At 40.4% G+C, this 20703-nt stretch overlaps 1 protein-coding gene across 1 annotated transcript; it reads right to left on the reverse strand.

Annotated features, from left to right (window-relative positions):
- Window positions 1–834: 834 nt before the first annotated feature.
- On the reverse strand, window positions 835–19756 carry nup155 (nucleoporin 155). Its single transcript, XM_037753084.1, has 34 exons — window positions 19580–19756; window positions 19205–19371; window positions 17564–17701; window positions 17341–17437; window positions 17089–17159; window positions 16902–16994; window positions 16117–16380; window positions 15954–16027; window positions 15753–15844; window positions 15540–15637; window positions 15272–15439; window positions 14388–14488; window positions 13971–14141; window positions 13743–13853; window positions 13395–13489; window positions 13217–13302; window positions 12957–13098; window positions 11813–11879; window positions 11578–11693; window positions 10546–10649; window positions 10237–10370; window positions 9880–10071; window positions 9492–9630; window positions 8459–8594; window positions 8216–8369; window positions 8016–8120; window positions 7726–7880; window positions 7384–7513; window positions 7179–7292; window positions 6968–7088; window positions 5512–5622; window positions 5006–5142; window positions 4763–4869; window positions 835–2118 (listed from the first exon to the last, which is right to left on the reverse strand). The coding sequence occupies exons 2-34, from the start codon at window positions 19344–19346 to the stop codon at window positions 1980–1982; spliced, it is 4104 nt and encodes a 1367-aa protein (XP_037609012.1). The 5' UTR covers window positions 19347–19371; window positions 19580–19756; the 3' UTR covers window positions 835–1979.
- Window positions 19757–20703: the final 947 nt, after the last annotated feature.

Genomic DNA, 20703 nt, shown 5'->3' on the forward strand with positions numbered 1-20703 from the left:
AAAATTGACACGTTGAGGGCATACAATTTTTTATTTTTAGTAAAAGAGAAATAGCAGTGTGTGTGTGTGTGCGCGTGTGAACCTGCTGTCGGAGAGAAGAGAGAGCAGAATGCACAGGTACCCGTGTATCGATACTGTGGAAAATGAGTATTGAAACCGTTTCAAATATTCAGTATCGATACTTTGATATTCTGACAACACTACTATACTATGTATCAACTTGTACACCCTGCTGCTTCTGGTGTCTGTTTCTCAAAAGTTGCACGTTTTTAACCTTTAGTCGACCTAAATTTAAGAAAAAGTGACAGAGATTTTATTGTCAGGGCTTTGACACAGCTTTAACATCCTGCCCGATGATCTCAGGCCGACAAGAGTCAGTATCACCTTCAATCTTAAATGTTGTGTTGAAGCTTTTTAGAAGGTATTTATTCTATTTGATGATATATATAAATGTCATATTTTTTGTTGCTTTTTACCTTATTTAATTTGTTGTCCACTTGTTCAGTCTTTTACCTCTTAATGCAATACCTTGTAACTTTATTTTGAAAAGCTATGTAAAATATTTATCATATATTTCTACAGCAAAAAAATAAAGTTAGTATAGTAGGTAAAAAATATAATATTGCTGCTCTCTGCAGATTACAAAAGCACAAACTAGCTACCTGTTGTATACTTGGATGCCTAAAGACACTGTACATTTAAAAATAAGTTAGATTTGATGGAGGTGGGACTGTCCACACTGAGTGTATTATTAGTCTCATCTTATCTGGTAAACGTTATGTATGGTACACTTTAATGGCACTTGTAGTGTCATTGAGAGAAATCAATCCAGCATCAAGTTAAAATTATTTTATTTTTCACAAGGCAACAAATTTAGCATAATTGTGCACTCGAGTACACAGCAAATTGGAGGAAAAAAAAAACCTTTAGCAATTACTGCCCTGATGGTGATGACTGTAGGAAACCCTGAGTGCCCTTTTCAATTAAAGATAATTATGTAAACACAAACAGTGAAGACATTAAGTCCATTATCGCGCTCCCTCTGCAGTGTCACATTATCACCCCCAATGTAATTTAATCCTCCTTTCTGCTGATAACCATTTGTAACAATTTAGAATGCAAGTTTGTTGGTTCACAGGTAACTACTTTCTGTATAGTGTTTTCAAAACTTCCTCATACACAAAATCAACGACAAGTTTTATTTCTTTATAAAAATGTTTTATGATTTTTTTCCTCTCAAAGTTTTCAGTGTAGCACTGTGAACTGCACCGTTTTAAAAATGTCTTCTACATTCAAAACAATCAAACACTGTTAAATTTATCAGCCAAGTCGACAAAACACTGTAAATAATAACTCGTGAAAAAAAATGTTTAGGTGTGTGCATGACCTTTGGCGGGAGACAACATTATGGCCAAGTTATGTACATAATTACAACATCCAACACTGAACTGAAAAATGATTCCCCTGTGACTCAAAGGCTGTGGTAGGGTACATTTACTAAGTGGATTCATATAACATCCCAAATCAATCGTCAATAAGCGCATTTTCAATATATGAAAACTCACCTGTAAAATTCAGAGCTATTTTATGTTTGTATAAACAAAGGTAACTCAAATATCTTGTCATTTTTAGATATCCGACACAGCTATTTGCACACAAAGCAAATAACCAACAGTGCCTTGCTTTCCAAAGTTGTATTTCAGCACAATGTTTAGACTTATAACAAAATGTATTAAATAAGTTATAAAACTTGTCTCTTCGGTCTCCCTCTGTTCCTAAACAACACGCACTCGCTAATCAGACTGAAGGAGAAGAAGAGGCAAACTCTACTGTGGAATACAAACATCATCATGTTGTGTGTGTGTGTGTGTGTGCTGAGCGTGTAATCACACTTTTAAATCAGCTGTTTAATTAAGGCCAACAGTGTGAGATCCAGAGGTCACCTGTCCCTTGTCCTGTGAAGAACGTTATCAGCAGCGTCAGTGGAGTTTCTCCAGCTTCGCCTGCAGCGACTTGAAGTTGCCGATGGTTTGTTGGAGGGCCGAGTTCGGGCTCAGCGACTGCAGCTCCACAAGGTATCCGCAGATGTTGTCGAGACACACGTTAGTGAATCTGCGTCTGAAATGGAGGGAAAACAAGCTGTTAGACCAAGTTTACTGTAGGTTTACTGAAGGCTTTGACAGTCTCAGCAGCACACTAGGCACCTTGCTGAAGCTATAATGAGGCTTCAGTAGTCTCAGTGACTCAAATCAAACCTCTTTGTGTTTCCTCAGACAGTGTTTACTTGCTGAGCTGTGGTGGAGGGAAATTTGTACTAAAAAGACCATAACTTTGGAAGATATCTACTATCCATCTCTTACATAGAAATTGCTTTAGGAAGTGATTACTTCACGACCAGTGCAGACAGGAGGAACAATTACAGCGACCAATAAACCTTTCCTTAGGAGTGGGCGATATGGCCAAAATCTTCTAATCATGGTATGTGTCATTTCACGGTAATGGTATATATCACGATACAGTAATTGTTCTGTAAATTCAATTAAGAAATGGTTGAAAATAACCATACCTTACTTCATCACATTTTCTTTTTTTATTTGCAACAAAAGACTCAAAACAGTAAAACTAAAGTTCTGTCAAAATGGAAGCTTTAAGGTTCCATAAGGGACCAATAATTCCAAGTGTTACAGGTTTCACGTTACAATGCAAGGCAAAATGGTATTGCTAAATCTCTACCGGTGGACACATTTCTACCTTCGCACTACCCTCATATCGCCCAATCCTACTTTCAATGTACCTATGGATATGTGAGTATTGTTTTAAAGGTGCCAAATGCAAGTTTGGGAGCATTTCTATTGTTGGCGGCTCGTAGCTAACGGTGCTAACAGTGGAAACAACGGCAACAGTGGTGACAGAGCTAACAGTGTTAACCTGAAGGGGGAACCGGAGGGAGGGCGCTATGCTTCCGCGATGAGTCAACGCCGTCGTTATCAGCTGTAACCGCCGTACGAGAGCAGTGCAGAACGGCGCCGGTGAGCTAGCCAGTGGGGTACGCTCACATGCACAAACATGCACAAACATGCACTAAAAGCACGCGCGGCCGACCAGGCGATGTAAACGAAGCACGGAAAAGCTTGGTTTACAACAGACACAGTGGGAGAGTGACTTCCTTCTCTGCTTAGGTAGACATTACTCTATATCTTTACATAGCAAATAGTTGTTTGCTGCTATATTAATGCTCTGGATATCGAATTTAGTAGGAATGTGCATTACAAGCAAAAATACTATTCGAAAATCACTGGGAATTATTTGATTATTATTCGAATAATTATAATTAACAACTATTCGAAAAATCGAAAATCATAACCCATCCCTAGAATTTAGCACCTTGAAGACAGACTAGAATAAATGTGAATTTATCCTTCAAATAACAACCCTCAGTGACGAGTGTTTCTGAAGCAATGCCATCAGACCTCAGAGAAATGATCTTGATGCAAACTATAAGCATCAAGCTTGGACAAACATTAGTGGACATTTGGAGTTTAAGGTAAGGTTTTATATCCATCGATCTACTGTGTGTTTCACTGACAGAAGGCAGCTGCTGGTGGTAGCACACAAGTGATTGACAGACATGATGGAAGAGGCATTTTTGCTGTTTCTAAGCAACACTGCTTAGAAACAGCAAAAATGCCTCTTCCTCCAAAAAACAACCCAGTATGATCAAGATGAGAGCTGTTTTTTCCAATGGTAATCATTTTGCTGCTTTCACTGGAGATACTATTACAAAAAATTCTCTGTGTTTATCAAATTAACCATGTTATTTAACTCTTTGAGCTCTGCAATAGAAATGGTACACCAGTGCGTACATTGGTATTTTTGTACATTGGTATCTTCAAACGCTTCATATCCATAAAATCTGTACAACCTATGCTAAAAGATTATGTAAGTCAAGAAACTATTGTAATTGATAAAAGTATTGAAATTATGTCCTTAATACAAAAATCTGACATGTTTTTAACATAGAATGTTACTAAATAAACACACAAAACACATTAATCCAAAAGATATCAATTTGTTTAGTTTTTGAGATATGCTAATTTTTATGAGCAGATTGAGTGCAAAGACGTTTTGATAGTTTCATTACGTTCCGCATGTAACGTAATGAGGACTGAGGATGCGAAAGACAGAAGCCTTAGCTTTCTGCTGCAAAAAGAAGGAATGCTCTAGCTATTATGATTTTTATTTTACATCAATTCAAACCATAGATCTATGATTTAAACAGGATCCCAGCCATTACGCAGCAATACCCTGGTACCACTATGCGTTTCACCACGTTTTGTACCGCACCTAACCTAACATAATGACGTCATCACAAGCGTAAAATGTGAGGACGCGAAAGAGAGAAGCCTTAGCTTTCTGCTGCAAAAAATAATGAATGCTCTAGCTATTATGGTTTTTATTTTAGATCGATTTAAACAGGATCATGCAAACAGCAATCTCCCGCGGCCCGTTTTTAAATGGTTAAGTCATGTCTAGACAGTGGCAGGTTTAATCCAAAACCACAATTACAGTTCAGGATTGTATCTAGAGCAGTTTAGAATAAAGTGAGTCAGTAGGGAGAGGTTCTTGTCTTGCTTTAGGACAATCTGGTAGGATACAGCATTAACTGTCACAGGGATTTTTCTTATGTCTCTGTAAACACAAACCCAACCATACAGCGCCCACTACAGGCCAGCAGCTGAACAGCCACTCAGACATTGATTACCTGTCATAGGTTGGTACTCTGCTGGGATCATCCACGTATCCTGACAGAAGCACGTGGATACACTCCACCAAGTGGAGAGGTTTCTTCAGCCGCTGCCAACAGGGATCCTACAGGCAAGAGGCACATTGGTGGATTTAAGTAAGAGGCAATTAAATGCTCAATCCACAAGAAGTGCAGCTTATAGTCATGTGCATCAATATTCGCAAAAGTGATGCATTGAAACATGATATCTGAAGCAATTACCCGAGTTTTGAAGAGTTGGTCATAGACCTCCAGAAGACGTGGCAGCTGCACTCCAATCTCCTGCATGGTGCAGGTGACGAAGCCCACGTCCCAGTTCAGCCGACACACCTCCTGCTCTAGAAACTTTACGAGGAACTCTACAATCACAGCACATATTGGTACTTGTTAGCATTGCATGCTCAGCAATTTGTTCATCGCCGGGGGGGGGAATGTTCTGCCTCTGACATAATTGATTCTGTGCATGCGTGCAAGGATGTATGTAAAATGAATCATTGTCTCCACAGAGAAAACGAGTTTGAACAGGCTGGTTGTAATGAGAGGATAATTAAGCAATCACCTAGAGCACGAGTACGACCCTGCAGGCCTGTACCGCTGAGACACGCTGACATAAATGATGCAAGGGGGAAGTCTAATTATATTACTGTTAACGAAATAGTAAACAGCAAGCTGGAAAAATCAAACGAGAGGAAAACTGAACATAATTACAGGAAGGTATGAACGCTCACCCAGAGGGAAATATCTTGGTGTTCCGGCGTAAATCTTCCCCAGCGATACCAGTTTCAGACTGAGAGTCCTCATCCTGTCTGTTGGACTCATAGCCACGCTGTCTCCCAGTTCTAGACAAGACAAAACAATCATCACTGACACCAACATCACATATGGCATGGGAAGGGCATTTTTAACCCTCTGAGACCCAAAGGATCGCCGACTTTACTGTCTTTCAGAGGATATAGCAGAATCAGTTTTAGAACTAGAGTGAAGGTACATATATCATATGAAACTAGAAACCCTAAGAAATCCATCGGTACCAACCACGTCAGCTTGTCGTTAAGAACGCCAAATAACGCTCCAAAGTTAGGCTAGATTTTGGCGAGGAAAAACTGACATGGCCATTTCCACAGGGGTCCCTTGACCTCTGATATGTGGATGAAAATGAGTTCTATGGGTACCCACGAGTCTCCCCTTTACAGACATGCCCTCTTTATGATAATCACATGCAGTTTTGGGGCAAAAACCATGCAGATGTTTGCACGCAGTATAAATGTGTTATTTTTGCCTATTCTAAATGATGTTTGAATATTTCTGCATACTAACAGTCTTAGAATTACATAAATTGGGTATGACTGTAAAGCTGAGACTCTTGTGGATCCAATGAGCCCAACTGTATTCATGTGTGATGATGTTAGTCCATTGTAGTGAGGCCATTTTTTGAGACTTGACTTCACTGTATAAAATGACCTGTAGTGACCTCTAGGATAATCACAGCCTCATGAAACTTTACAACCACAAACTAGAGACCTAGAGCATTCAGAGGATGGATGGCTTTCCTAGCTAGATTGACAATACGGGGGTTTCTGAGCAGTTTCCAGAACAGAAGTGCTCGCCATCCAATCAAATTAAAGAATGCAATTCTTGCAGAAATCTCCAGATGTCAAATGTTTTTGATACCAAATCACAGCATGGCTTTTTCTATAGTGTTCCTCAAGGTGTTGGTGTCTTAATGTGGTATTTTGGAGGGATTATTGATCATCTTTATAAATTCTCCAGTGGCAAAAGATGGTTAAATTTAGCACCAAATCTGTGTAACAAATGGTATCAACCCCAAATTTGCTGCAACAATTTATGAGATATAATAGAGCACGAGAAAGGCCATCATATACTTCTATCACAATGTTCTAAACCCTTATACACTTTAACAATTTATTTTAATTAATTAATTATTTAATTAATGTTTCTTTTTTATTTATGACTTGAACAACTTGACACACAGTATTAATCTACATTCATCTTCCGGTTCCCAGCTTTCAGATGATGTACATCACATCTACCATTGACCTGCTATCGCCCCCTAAAGACCTTCTGTACTCCCTGTACCCCCCTAAGAAAGATAAAAACGGGTCTAAGTGGGTCTGTAAGGTTAGGCAGGGGTACATTTTTGCGAGGTGTTGACATTTCACTTGCCTTTTTCCATGATCTCCTGCCACAGAGAGTGTACCAGGATTGGGTCAGAGTGTCCTGCACAGTGAATGATGGCCAGCTTGCACTCGGACAACTTGTAATGGTCCGCAAACTCCCCGTAGAGCTACACCAGAGCAGAACATTAATTCAGCATTTATAAACATTTTTCATTGACTTGAATGAAAATTCTTTATAATCCTTGTCAGCATGTTACCTTGGTGATGTCCATAAGCTCAGAGTCCAACTGAGAGATGACATTTTTCACTGAGGGATGATGGGAGTACTGTCTGATCAGGGTATCCTGGATCTGTACTTGGATACGCACAAGCTGGAAAGGGGAACCAAACACAGAAATTGAGTTGTTACAACGCCGGATCACTCCTAAATTACTTTCACCGTTATCACCACCGCATACGCACCTCCATCTTTTCTTCCAGCTCGTGAAGGAACTCTCCATCAGATGCTTGAGCTGAGATGCAGGAGGAACTCTTAGCAGACAGGATGGCCCGGGCGATGTACTCCAAACGCTGCTTCAACGAAATCTCAGTGCTGCATAATCAGAGAACGAACAAGATACTTTTTAAAATAATTTCTTCACTTCAGAAAACAATTAGAAAGAGTCCATGGAGTGTATATACAGTATATGTGGTAACAAAGGGTTTGCTGAAGAGTCGGTGTTGGGAGGTTGTTCGTATGTGTTTTCTGGAGATATGTTAACATCTACCAGAATGAATCGTATTATCCAGTTGTTGTGTCCAAACCTGTGCATGTCAGCGAGACGGGCCAGTACATGAGCTGCCTTGCCAAAGTTACGGTTCTTCTCGTAGTAGCGCCACAACAGGTCCATATTGTGCACCTTACTCTGGTCCTGCTTGATCATATGCATCAGATGTTCCTCCAGGTACGGAGAATTCACCTGGACAACAGAGGACAAATAAAAAAGACTGCTATCAGGCCAATGGCATGTAATTACAGAAACACCTGTAAAGTGTCTCAATTCGTCAGAAAACACAACAACTTGTGGGTGTGAACACATGAACAGATACACTACCTCTAGCAGCTTGTCAGTCAGGTCGGCCTGAATCAGCCAGTTGTACAGAGCGATATGAAACAGCTCGTCCTGAGACCTCTGAGCCAGACCAAGGATCTGCTCAAACTACAAGAGAACAACATATTTTCATTAATAATGCAGATCATGATAACACTGCTGTGACAAGAAATAAGCATCAACTGTCCCCGTTCTTTACTCACATGAGCTGTAGCTTCTTCATTACTGAGCATGTTCGGGTCAGAGGTCATGACAGGAGGACCAGGCTGCTTAGGGACGCTGGGGGACTGAGGGGCGGCTTTGCTCTGGTTCACCAGCTCCTGCATGGTGTCTGTGATGCACTTATAACACGAAAGTCTGGAGCAGACAGAGGAAGGGTGAAACGTGTTGGTGACGATCGGCTAATCAATGAGGCTGATTCGTGTGCTACTTCTTTCTTGTGTTACCTTTCGTGGAAGGCCTGCTGTCCCACTCCGTCCTCCTCAGGCTCTCCGTTCTTGTAGAAGTGGGGCCCCAGTCTCTGTGGATCCTTCTTGTCTGCTGCTGTGAGGCACAACTCAAGGACTCCCTCGTAGAAACGCACTGAGACAATTTAGTTTAGTAGTATTAGTATCACTAAATAAATAATAGCATTATTCAACATATTAAATACTAGGGCTGTCAAAGTTAACATGATAACGCGTTAAGGCAAATTTGTCTTAACGCCACTAATTTCTTTAACGCATTAACACAACTTGTGATTTTGAGTTAACCTTAAAAATCCGACGGGTTGCCATCGGGCCCGACAGCTATTCAATCTTTCGGAGGTTGTAGCGGACTTAGAGAGAACATACTGGCATCATATTAAACTAGAATACCTAAGGAATCCATTGGTACCAACCATGTTATTATAGCTTGTGAAGGAGGCTAAATAACGCTCCAAACTTGCGCTAACTTTTTGCGAGGAAAAACTGTCATGGCCATTTTCAAAGGGGTCCCTTGACCTCTGACCTCAAGATATGCAAATGAAAATGGGTTCTCTTGGTACCCACGAGTCTCCCCTTTACAGACATGCCCACTTTATGATTCACATGCAGTTTGGGTCAAGTCATAGTCAAGTCAGCACACTGACAGCTGTTGTTGTCTGTTGGGCTGCAGTTTGCCATGTTATGATTTGAGCATATTTTTTTATGTTAAATGCAGTACCTGTGAGGGTTTCTGGACAATATCTGTCATTGTTTTGTGTCGTTAATTGATTTCCAATAATAAATATATACATACATTTGCAAAAAGCAAGCATATTTGCCCACTCCCATGTTGATAAGAGTATTAAATACTTGACAATTCTCCCTTTAAGGTACATTTTGAACAGATAAAATATGTGCAATTAAATTGCGATTAACTATGGAAAATCATGTGATTAATCGTGATTAAATATTCTAATCGATTGACAGCCCTTATTAAATACACAAATATAGAAAGTGCGTCTTGTGTCCTTACCTTGTCTGTACTGGGAGCAGACCAGCGGCAGATCTGTGTGTTGGCTGATCTGCTGATAGAGCCGTAGAGACTCCCTCAGTGTTCGCTCTTTATCTGCTTTATTCTGAATCTGCTTAGAACTCTGCAGCAACTCATTAGCCTGAGTGGGAGACAAAAGCAACGAAGTCAGTACTGAGACACATGAATCAATGTGGGCAAATCAATACCTTTTATTAGACTTTGATGCCCCTAAAATTATCCTGCAAATGGCAAGAAATGTGAAAGCACCACGACATCAATAAACTAAAATAGCAGCCCCCTGAAGCTGTAATAAAGACTGACACATTTAACTATAGCTACTACCTATTTTAAAAAACTTTCAATGACCTAAAACACCATATGTTTGTACCTTGGAGCAAACGCTGTCATCGCTGCTGTACAGCAGGGGACAGATGTCGCGCAGGTGATTGCTGATGGCCTCCACAGAGGCATTATCTTTGATGTAGACATTAATGAGTGCTGTGATGAGCGCTCCAGACAGCTCCTTGCCCCGGATAACTACATCCTTGAAACTCGCTCCCTTCATCTGCTCCTGAAACTCCTACAAACACAGAAACAGTAGCAGAGTGAGTAATGAGCCGAACAATGCAGAGCTCACATGGTACACCGGTTTTTTAGCTGAAAACAAAAAGGTGTTACATCGAGGAAGGCATGTAGAAGAATACCGCAGTGATGATGTATGAGCATCTGCAGTTGTCACATGTACCTTTGGCAGCTCAGACATAATGAGGCTGAACTGATGATCACAGAGAAGCTTCAAGAGGGCCAGAGTCTGGTAGGAGCGATGAACTAACTGCTGGATGCCCTGCAGGGACACTTTCTCATAGACCTGAGCCTTGGCTGGATAAAGAGATGGAAACACAAAGAGACAAGACTTGCAGGAATTCAAAGGAATAAAGACATCAAAGCTCAACATTTACTTTTTTCATGTTGATTTATACTATCATTGATATTTAGGATATTGATTCTCATGATAATATTCAGAAAAATGTGGAAGCCTGCACTCATAACTCACTGTGATATTTCCTCTGGAGCTCCTGCTGGACCTGCTGAGAGTTGGCTCCGTCAGGACGCATAAATCCTAGCAGCCTTTGCTGCAGGTTGGCAGGGGAGCTGAAACTAACAGGGGGCAGAACAGATGTTATTCAGGGGGGATGGGAAACAAGACTCAGTTTTATCAGATCTGGATCCTCTTTTTGAAGGTTCTACTTTCATGTGGGAAGTACCTAGTATCTATTTTCCATGTTAGCCACATTATGGGTCATTATGAGCTTGAGAAGGCCTTCATCATTAAAATACAGCTTTGATTTTGTTCTCCTTAGGTAGGTTTGCCGCTGCAGTCGGTGTTACCGGTGTTACTCGGTGTTCTGGCATACACTGATCACATCACTTGCCCACCGTCGTTTTGCTTTTTTCATATAAATAAAACCCATTTAGTTAATTTCCGCGTATCAGCGCCGTGTTATCAATAGATAGTTGGACAACAGACGCTTCAAACTGAAAGTGAACGTGTCTGCTCTATGCGGAGTCTCAGCACAGAGTAGCAGGAGTCAGATTTCACAAACACAGGACAAGAGAAAGTTGACCGACAAGACGATGGCGAAGGATTTGGTGTCAAAGCAAAAAGCAAAGCGCCTGTTTGGCAATATTTCGTATTTAAACCCAATGCTATAAGGAAACCATAACGTAAATGAGGCAATCGGCGTGAGGAATACGGAGCGGTCACAGCCGGTGTGCGCAGCGGAGGTCTTTTTTTCTTGGAAATTGTCCGGTGTAATCGGTAACACCAGTGTTGAAACAAGTTTATTAACTGGTGGGAAAATTTCCTCACCGTGACATCCCTATCATTAGGTCTGATCAGCCCAAAAATGAGAAACACTCCCACCTATTATAACATGAACTAAGTCCTGTGTGTCAAGTGATGACACCTGAGCAAAGGTCAGGAAACATGTGTGCCATTATGTTTGAGAACTAACAGAACCTATCAAGGCATCAACACACCAATCTGTTCAATGCAAAACTAAGGAAGCAGAAAGGGAGCTCTTACCTTGCAGCACCAAGAGCGGATGGACTGAACTGAGAGTTTTTATCAAGAAACTCCCGCAAACCGCAGAGCTCCATCAGTACCGCCTCCAGTTCAAACGAACCAACGCTGCTTTCCAACTGTGGAGACAACAGATAACAGCTGGTGTTAACTAAACACTACTAGCATCATTCTAAATACTTACACAATCACTATTAAACTGTTAAATAAATCCCTGGTTTAAATTATAAATACTTACAATAGTGACAGTTTGATTTCCTTTGCTCATGGTTTTCTCAACAGCAAGACTGCCATCCCAGATATTTCTGTTAGAGTGAGCCAGCAGGGAAAAGAGGAGAACGACATGTTGTTCAGAATTGACACCATCGTCACACATCAGCATTAGTTCCAACATCATTTTTTTCTGCCCGATCCAGATATCTGAACTTGCGTATCGGCCGATAGAGAGTACTGATCAAGTACATTAAAAACAAATATATATATATATATATATATATATATATATATATACACATTATTATTATTATTTAAAAGCTGTATAATACTAGACTTTGGCCAATCACAGGTCATTTCAGAGAGAGAGAGCGTTCCTATTGGCTGTGCTTGGTGCTTGGCATTCCTTCCACAGATCTCAACATGGCTGCCGGGTCACAAACTTTCTCATTTTACAGCTAAACCGTGCACTACAAGATGATTCTGAAAACATGTGTGGAGAGAAATAGGCATTAATGTAACTTAATATTGATTCATATTTGATCAGCGCTGCCTAGTTTGACCGTTTCACGAGTGATTGACAGCCGGCTCTCATAGACGGCAGCTGGACAGCGGACTTCAGATCAGCTCTTACTGCTTGTTTTCCTCCGGTCTGTGAAATCTTGCAGATGCCGTTAGGAGCACCGGAAGACACAGAGGCACGTGATTTTTTTCAGGTTACCCGTTTCATGTACTACTGTCACGATATAGCGACCGTTTTATAAAAATAACTAGTCATGTAGTCATTTAGTCATATTTGCTCCAATCTCGCCTACTTCAGCTTAAATAAATTGTTATAGTACTGTGCATGTGCAACTCTCAGAGATGAGAAAGAATTGAGATGGCTCACTTCATCCATCATCAGCTCTGGAAAAAACAATCACTGTGCCTGCAATCAAAATCAAAATGATAGAAGTAGCTAACGAGTGAGCCATCTCGCTTCTCTCTAATCTCCGTTGAGAGTTTCACATGTGCAGTAGCAATCGGGCAGGATGTACGGATCAGGTAGCGAGTGACACATGTTGTCGTTGTTCCTGTTTAGCGTGATATCGGATCAGTGCATAGACAGGCATACAGAAGACAGATTCAAAATGTGTCAATTATGACACCTAGTGACAGGATTTACTTACCCAAGAATGCGAGCAAAGTAGACACAGATGCCGTTGTGTTTCCCTGAGAAAATCACCTCTGGGCAAGCTGACATAGGTGTGATGGGGGCAGACCCAGAATGCATTGATGTGAAAGGTGTGCCAAAAGCTGGGGGCACGATGCCTGAGTGGAGAGTAACAGAAATGACTAAATGACTGTTTAATGTCACAAGACTTCAAGATGCCACGTTTGGTCTTTATCAGTATAATTCCCCTCAGGTTAGTTTTTACTTATAATGTACCTGGTGCTGGAGAGCTCATCACAGGTCCAACATTACTGGGAGATCCCATGGCTGCTGGGAATCTCATCTGTGCTTCTCCTCCATATCTGATCACGACAGACAAACAGACAAAGGAACTGCTTTTAGTTTGTGCACAGTGTGAGTAAGTGTAAATCTGAGCGTGTATAAACAAACTGACCTGAAGAAAGCTCTGGTGGCCCACTGAGAAACCTCTCTGTCACAAGCAGCGCTGGAACAAGCGAGGATCAGTGCTGTGGCACCAGCCTGCTCCTCCTGTACAGAACGGATTAACAACTCAAATATATACTGTATGTGTGTGTGTGTGTGTGTGTGTGAGAGAGAGAAATATGCCTGCACACTAGTCTATGGCTGCATGCCTTAATCCTGTGAGATGGCATTTGTGTGTCATGCAGGCTGCTGGCTGGTGATGTGTGTAGCCTGAAACCATGCATGTGTGTTGCGCATAGGTTTAAGGCTAAAGGCCATGATAAGGGGATTATAAAATATTAGAGAGTGAATATCTTACCCTGTGCAGCTTGAAGAAACGTTCAACATCTTCACTTTCTCCTCCAGTACAGCTCACCAGCAGGTGACGGAGCTGGTCTACCGGCCGCAGTTTCTGGAAGATGTGACTCCCCTACAGGACAGCAAGGAGTCTGCACTTAGTATACAAAATTAAGACATTGTTGTGTCACACTGTAATAACATTGAGCACTATGTGTGCAACATGATGAGTTATGACAGCAGTTTTAACCTTTGCAGAGAGAAGGACAAACTTCTGCGGAGGGATGTTGTGCTGCTGGACCACCACAGGTGAATCAGTGATGGGGATCTGTTCCTTGTTCAGAGGAGTGAACATCTTGGATGGCCTCTCTTCGTTAATGGCACAAAGAGCCCAAGAGTGTCCATCTACATTAGACATCATCTGCAAAAGAAGTCAGAAGAAAGAGAGGCATATTGTAAGGTTTCTATTAACTATTGTAGCCTGCTTTTAGGTGGTAAAACAAGCTGTTATCTGACAAAGAAATGTCCGCCAACGGTATGTTATTACTGACCAAAAAGCACTTTTATACAAAAGCTGAACTACAGAGCAGCAACTACAGGTGGTAAGACACCTTAAGCTGAAACCTATAATTTTAATCCATTTATTGTATGTTTCTTATGAGCCAACCTGAGTTTCCATCAAAGGTTTCTTGAAGGGGAAGGAGTCATGGTTGATGCACCACAGAATGTCACTGTCCTCTGTCTCAGAAGCGGTCATTAACAAAACGCCTGCAAGGTTCAAACAAAGAAAAGACAAAGTGGTATTACAGTAAGGCTGTCAACAAATATTCTACATTTGAATAGTACAAAAACAGATATTTTAATATGAAAATTAATATTCGATTGTGAGGAAGGAAAAGCAGCACTACCACAGCTGTCTGCCTCGCGCGAACTGAATGCACCACATGACGGGAATCACACAACGTCACTTTCAAATTAAATGTAACATAGGACTGATTCAACAGCAATCGTAATCAGAGAACTCTGCCGCAGAAAAAGAGACACGTGTCCCAACAGGAAGTGTTACGTTACATCATGTAAACAACCATGTATCTACTGTATCAACTGTACACTCAAGATCAGACCGGAGACGTTACCACTTAAAAGATGGATGAGTAATACTCGCTATCTTCCAACATTTGTACTTTTTAAACAGAAAACACACATTCTATATTGTGATATTTACTGGAAATGACTCTCAGGCGATCTCCTGGTGATCTCCCTTCAGCCAGCTGCCACCTTATTTAGGTTTTTGTAGTAAAATGAGGAGGTATCGTATAGATTAGGGTTGGTTAGGATAGATATTTGAATAGTTAAAACCTATGTGTTTTTTAGAACGAATATTCGAACATCAATTTTGGCCAATTTTGACAGGCAGATCTGGGTTATTGCCACCAGTGGATCTGTACACCAGTGAGCTGAACATTAATTAAAAGTAAAAAAACAATGTTGAGGTTGACTTCCATTGGGACGTTCTGATAAGCTGATGAATAGCAGACAAAATAGGTTTACCTTTGCTGTGAAGTGCCTTGTGGACCTTTGCAGGTTTCTGCAGGGTAGAGGATGCAGAAAACCCTGGTGGCAGACGGACGTGGACCAAAGCTAGCAGAGTAGGTCGAACTGCAACGTGCCTCTGGTGTGGAAGGGCAAAATGCGTGGTGCTGAAGTAGAGACGCACACCTACAGAAACAGAATATGTGCAGGTCCGCATGAAGTATAAACATTTCATATTACCATACACAATTTTTGCTCATCCTCACTACTGTTGTGTAATTTTTACCTGCATGAGTGACAGCGAGCAGGTGACAGTCTGAGGACTCTGATCTGTCAATCACAGAGATCTGGACAATAGGTTTGAAGACAGAACGATCGATTGTCCTGCAAAGGAAGGAGAGTTTCAGTGAGACAGAAAATAAATTCTTACTTCCCTATAAGGAGAATTAATGACGGATGTAAACGTAACACATTTGAGGGTCAACAAACCCGGACATACCTGGCTATGTTTCCCGCCGCTCCAACAATGGTGCTCTGTGACATGGTTGCCACACGACTCATACCCTGCCCATCAGCCCCCAGGTCATACACCTAAATAAACACATTTTTAATTATTTCACCACAGATTTGTTAGTTTCTGAGCTAATCAGAAACAGCCACACATGTGACAAATTGACATGACATTCCCTAAACGCCATACCTGCAGGACACCTTTCTCGGAGCGTGTGAATAGTGTGTTGCGGGAGTTGTCAATAGCAATCTGCACAATTGGGTCTGTGGAACACAAGGACAACAAAAGGTTGAAGTTATGTTTACATAAATTGAGGACCTCTTTCCACATAGGACTGTGTCCCTCTCCTTACCGTCTTCAGAGAAGGAGAACTGGAGCACAGAGGGGACGAGGAAGGACAGCGAGCTTTTGGAGTGGTTGATTTTTCTGCAGCGCTGGCTCAGCCATCCCGCCTCGGCCTGGTAAGCGATCTCATAGAGGCAGCCGTCCTTTCCTGCCATAAAGATGCGTCCCAGGTCTGTGGAGGTGACGGATAGGATGTAGGTGTTGTCTGTGGGGATTGAGAAGAGGGGGTCTGGTAGTAGCTGCATCCCCCCACACATGCTGTCATTCAACCCTAAAACAAAAGAGAGAGAGACACAAAGATTACACAAATAAACCACCACAGGTACATGAGGATATTAATAGCATTGTTACAAACAAAACCTAGTAAGAATCATTTGTCTATGTATGATTCTTAACCGTGTGCATGTCTAAAGTGAGACACAGTTACAACACGGCAGTGTTATGGTACAGCAGCTGTCCTTATCTTGCACATTTGCTTAGCCTATGACTATCTTTGTATATATTAGACAACATAAATGGAAACATATTCAGCTGCCATGTTATGCATGTTTTTTGCAGCTTTAAAGCAGTTGGACATCTTTTATTGTACTGCAGCATTATATCATTATCTTGTTACAGGATTCCTCAGAGGACTTAAGATAAGTGGTTAAACTCTTAAGGCTAAAATTTCAATTAATTAGAAAACAGAAAGGCGTCATAAGAATATTCCTCACTGGCATCTACATAATTTCATGCTGCAAGGCACAACTCAAATGCAGTGTCACTGTGACAAGAGTTGTAGGAAGGACTCACCAGCCTGGCCCTTGGGGAAACTCAGCCCGAGGATCACTACATCCACAGAAGTGGCCAACACTAAGAGGTAGTGAATGTGTGGCTGTAAAATCCCTGAGAAGAGAAACACAAACTCATAAACAATACTCAAATAAATAAATAAATAAAAATGTTTAGTCAATGCTGAGTTTAAAATGTTTACACATACCTTGTTTTGGTTTTACAAGGCCCACTGCCAGAATGGTTTCAATAAGGCCATCAAAATAGGCCACATCTCCTCTGCAAAGGACATAGCGGAAATAAATAATAATTACCTTCACTCTGGATTTATCATCAGTGGAAGTTCACAACAAAAAAGTGAATATCAATAATGCATTACTGTGTGTGCACTTCAGTTGGTTTCATGTAATGATCATCATTAATGTTGTCACTCAGTCCCATATAAAGTAAATGTACTCACCCATCTTCATAATTCCACATGAAGATGTCGTTGTCAATAGTAAGCCATGCACGAGAGATCTCTGGAAAAACTCCCATCATGCAGTTACATTGCATATCTGGAAAAATGTTAAGTTGAAACTCAAATTCAACAAAAAAGCATCAACTTTGCTATCTGTCTGATGGAAACCTCTGGGTTCAGTGAAAGCATTTCATTAGTTTTTCCTGATTGACAGAAAGGATACGGCTGAACTGCTCCACCAGCTCAGGTGGCAGAGGGACTCGGCGGACTGCACTGAGCTCCGGCAGATTTGGCACACTGAGTAAACCTGGTCCCTGGAGGGGGTAGTCCATGTCCGATACTCCAGAGAGGGATGGCATATCTATCAACACAATCAACAACAACAACAAAGTTAAAGTCTGACTATGCACTTACCACAGATCAAATGTTGTGTTTTCTATCTAGTTGAAATACACTAAACACAAATACTTTTGTTTTTGCTCCCATTTTCACTAGTTTAAATTGAAGATAAAAGACTTTTTCTATGCACGCAACACTTATTTCTCTCAAATTTTGGTCATAAATTTGTTAAAATCCGTGTTAGTGTCACAGATAATCCAACCACCTGACAGGTGTGGTATATCAAGATGCTGATTAAACAGCATGATTATTACACAGGTGTGCCTTGGGCAGGTCACAATAGGGCCACTCTAAAATAGGGCTGGGCGATATGGAGAAAATCAGATATCACAATGTTTTTGACCAATATTGGAGGGTTGACCGTTGGTGCTTCTACAAAATATTTACACAATGAGATATTTCATAAATAATCATCAGTAATGTGGATATAATGACAAAGTCATAAAAAGTCTCGGCATGACACAGGTGTAAACAGCAGATGCTTTCTGTAAATGAATCTGGTTAGTATTTGGTCTTCATCTTTTCACAGTTGAGCTGATATGTGAAAAATTCATAAAAGTATTTTGATATAGCTCGCAAACTACTGTTATCTTTAAGCCATATCACAATATTACTGCACAGAGAATGGCAACTTTTTCTTTTGATGCATTACAATTATATGATATAACGCTAGCTATATATCCCAAGTGCTCCACAGACAGACTCAGGAAATCCTTTGTCCCCCGAGCCATCAAACTGTACAACACCTCTCTAGGGAGGGCGGGGGACAAAGAAGGACTGTCTGCAGGACAGATAATAATGTATAAAGTGCACTTTCATAGACTAAGCTACTGGAGTTACCCTGCACTATACTCATCTTTAACAGTCTCTTCTGCACTATATTCACTTTTTTAATAGTCCTGTATCACAGCTGTTACTCTGCACTATATTCACTTTTTTAATAGTCCTGTATCACAGCTGTTACTCTGCACTATATTCAGTTTTAACAGGTTTCTTCATCTCCTTTTATTTTTGTATCTGGTATATTTTTTTGTACTTTGCACTACTAACTTTTTTACTGCCTTTTTACTAACATGTTTTGCATTATGGAGCTGTGATGCTGGAAACTTGAATTTCCCTCGTGATCAATATACTATCTATCTATCTATCTATCTATCTATCTATCTATCTATCTATCTATCTGGACTTAATGGGCTGTGAATGCTTCTACCTTCTTCGTCATCATATTCAATAACACAGGATCATTCCTCAAATCATTCTTGTTGTGTTTACTGTATATCTCTGTGTAAACAACCTTTGAAAGTACCAACAGTGACTACCTTTGTCTGTATCAAAGCTGTGGTTACTTTATCCCACCATTTGTACTTTTGCATGGCAGCCCTATAGTGTTAACAACAGACACACTTTGATAGAGTTTGATAGCTACTGTTGCGTAGCTTCATCCCTGATTCATATGAGTACTGACTGTGAGAGGGGACGCAGAGCAGCTCGGACAGGTCCGGAAAGCAGCGGTCATCCTGCAGGTGTCTGTCGATCAGCCGGGACGAGTTCTCCAGAGCTTCAGCGAGCGCTGCGGCGGGGCTGCTGGGTCCGGCGCTGGACGGCATGGCTCAGCTACCACCGGTAACACACCTACAGGTTAACAACCAGAGGTAAACAGGAGCGTTAAAGTTAGGCAACATGTTATAAGTGAGTAATGGAGAGTGCTAGCTTCTGTTAGCAAGCACCGGTGAGTGAGTTAGCCGACTGCTAGCGTTAAAACCCTTATTATTTAGCATGCGAGCTAACTGCGAGCTAAGTGTAAAATAAAGTGTTTTAAAAGTGATTTCGTTGCTTTTACCCGACTGATAAGACTCCGCGTGATACTGGGTTATTCCGCTAAGACGTTTTGTTCACCACTTGAGCAGCAGAATTTAAACAAACACCTAAAACCTCGCAGCCCGCCAACCTCATGCACACTGCGGCAGCAACATCCGGTAGCAGCAGAGGTCAAAGGTTGTTTTTCCGGTCTTCTTCTTCGTCTCCTTCATTTTCCGCAGTCTGGTCCCAAGTGAAACGTTGTGCTGCCATCTACAGGTCAATGTCGTTTTATGTATGTGGAAGATTCACAACACAAAATATGCAATAATATACATTTTTTTAAAGGATATTAGAAATAAACAAACAATTAAATAAATTAAACAAAAATATTAAATTCAACTCAACCAGTTGCTTAAAATATCCAGTGAAGATATATTATAAATTAAATTGCCTTTTTATTCTTTATATAATAATATATTCTATTATCCAATATACTGTATATATTTTTTTCAATTCATAAAAATATAGTTATGTATCATTTCAGCAGCAAAAAAAGGAAAATATAATTCCCTTAACAAGACATATATGTCAGACCTATGATATTTTATAACAAACAATTAAATAAATTAAACAAAAAGTCAAATTCAACTCAACCAGTTTCCTTAATATCCAGTGAAGATATATTAGACATTAAATTGCCTTTTTTATTCTTTATATAATAATATATTCTATTATCCAATATAATGTATATATTTTTTTCAATTCATAAAAATATAGTTATTTTTGATCATTTCAGCAGCAAAAAAAGGAAAAATATAATTCCCTTAACAAGACATATATGTCAGACCTATGGTATTTTATTACACTTTGAAATGTTACTGTGTATGTGCATGTTTTCAGATCCCTTTTCTATCTTTTTGATACTATTAAAAACTTTTTTTATTTCTGTACTTCAAAAAGCATGTCACATATGATCAACCATCAGTAATGACGAAGAGATGCACAGGGTCATAGCAGTAGAACAGGCCCTTTTTAAAAAGAATGAATCTGATTTCATACAGGAACGGTTAAGACATATGGTGCTTTTAACTGAAATAGTGTGTATTTAGATCTAACATTTTCTACCAAAATGAAGAAAATCTTTTTCTTATTCAGAAAAATTGT

Source organism: Sebastes umbrosus, chromosome 19, assembly GCF_015220745.1.
Source record: "Sebastes umbrosus isolate fSebUmb1 chromosome 19, fSebUmb1.pri, whole genome shotgun sequence".
NCBI lineage: Eukaryota > Metazoa > Chordata > Actinopteri > Perciformes > Sebastidae > Sebastes > Sebastes umbrosus.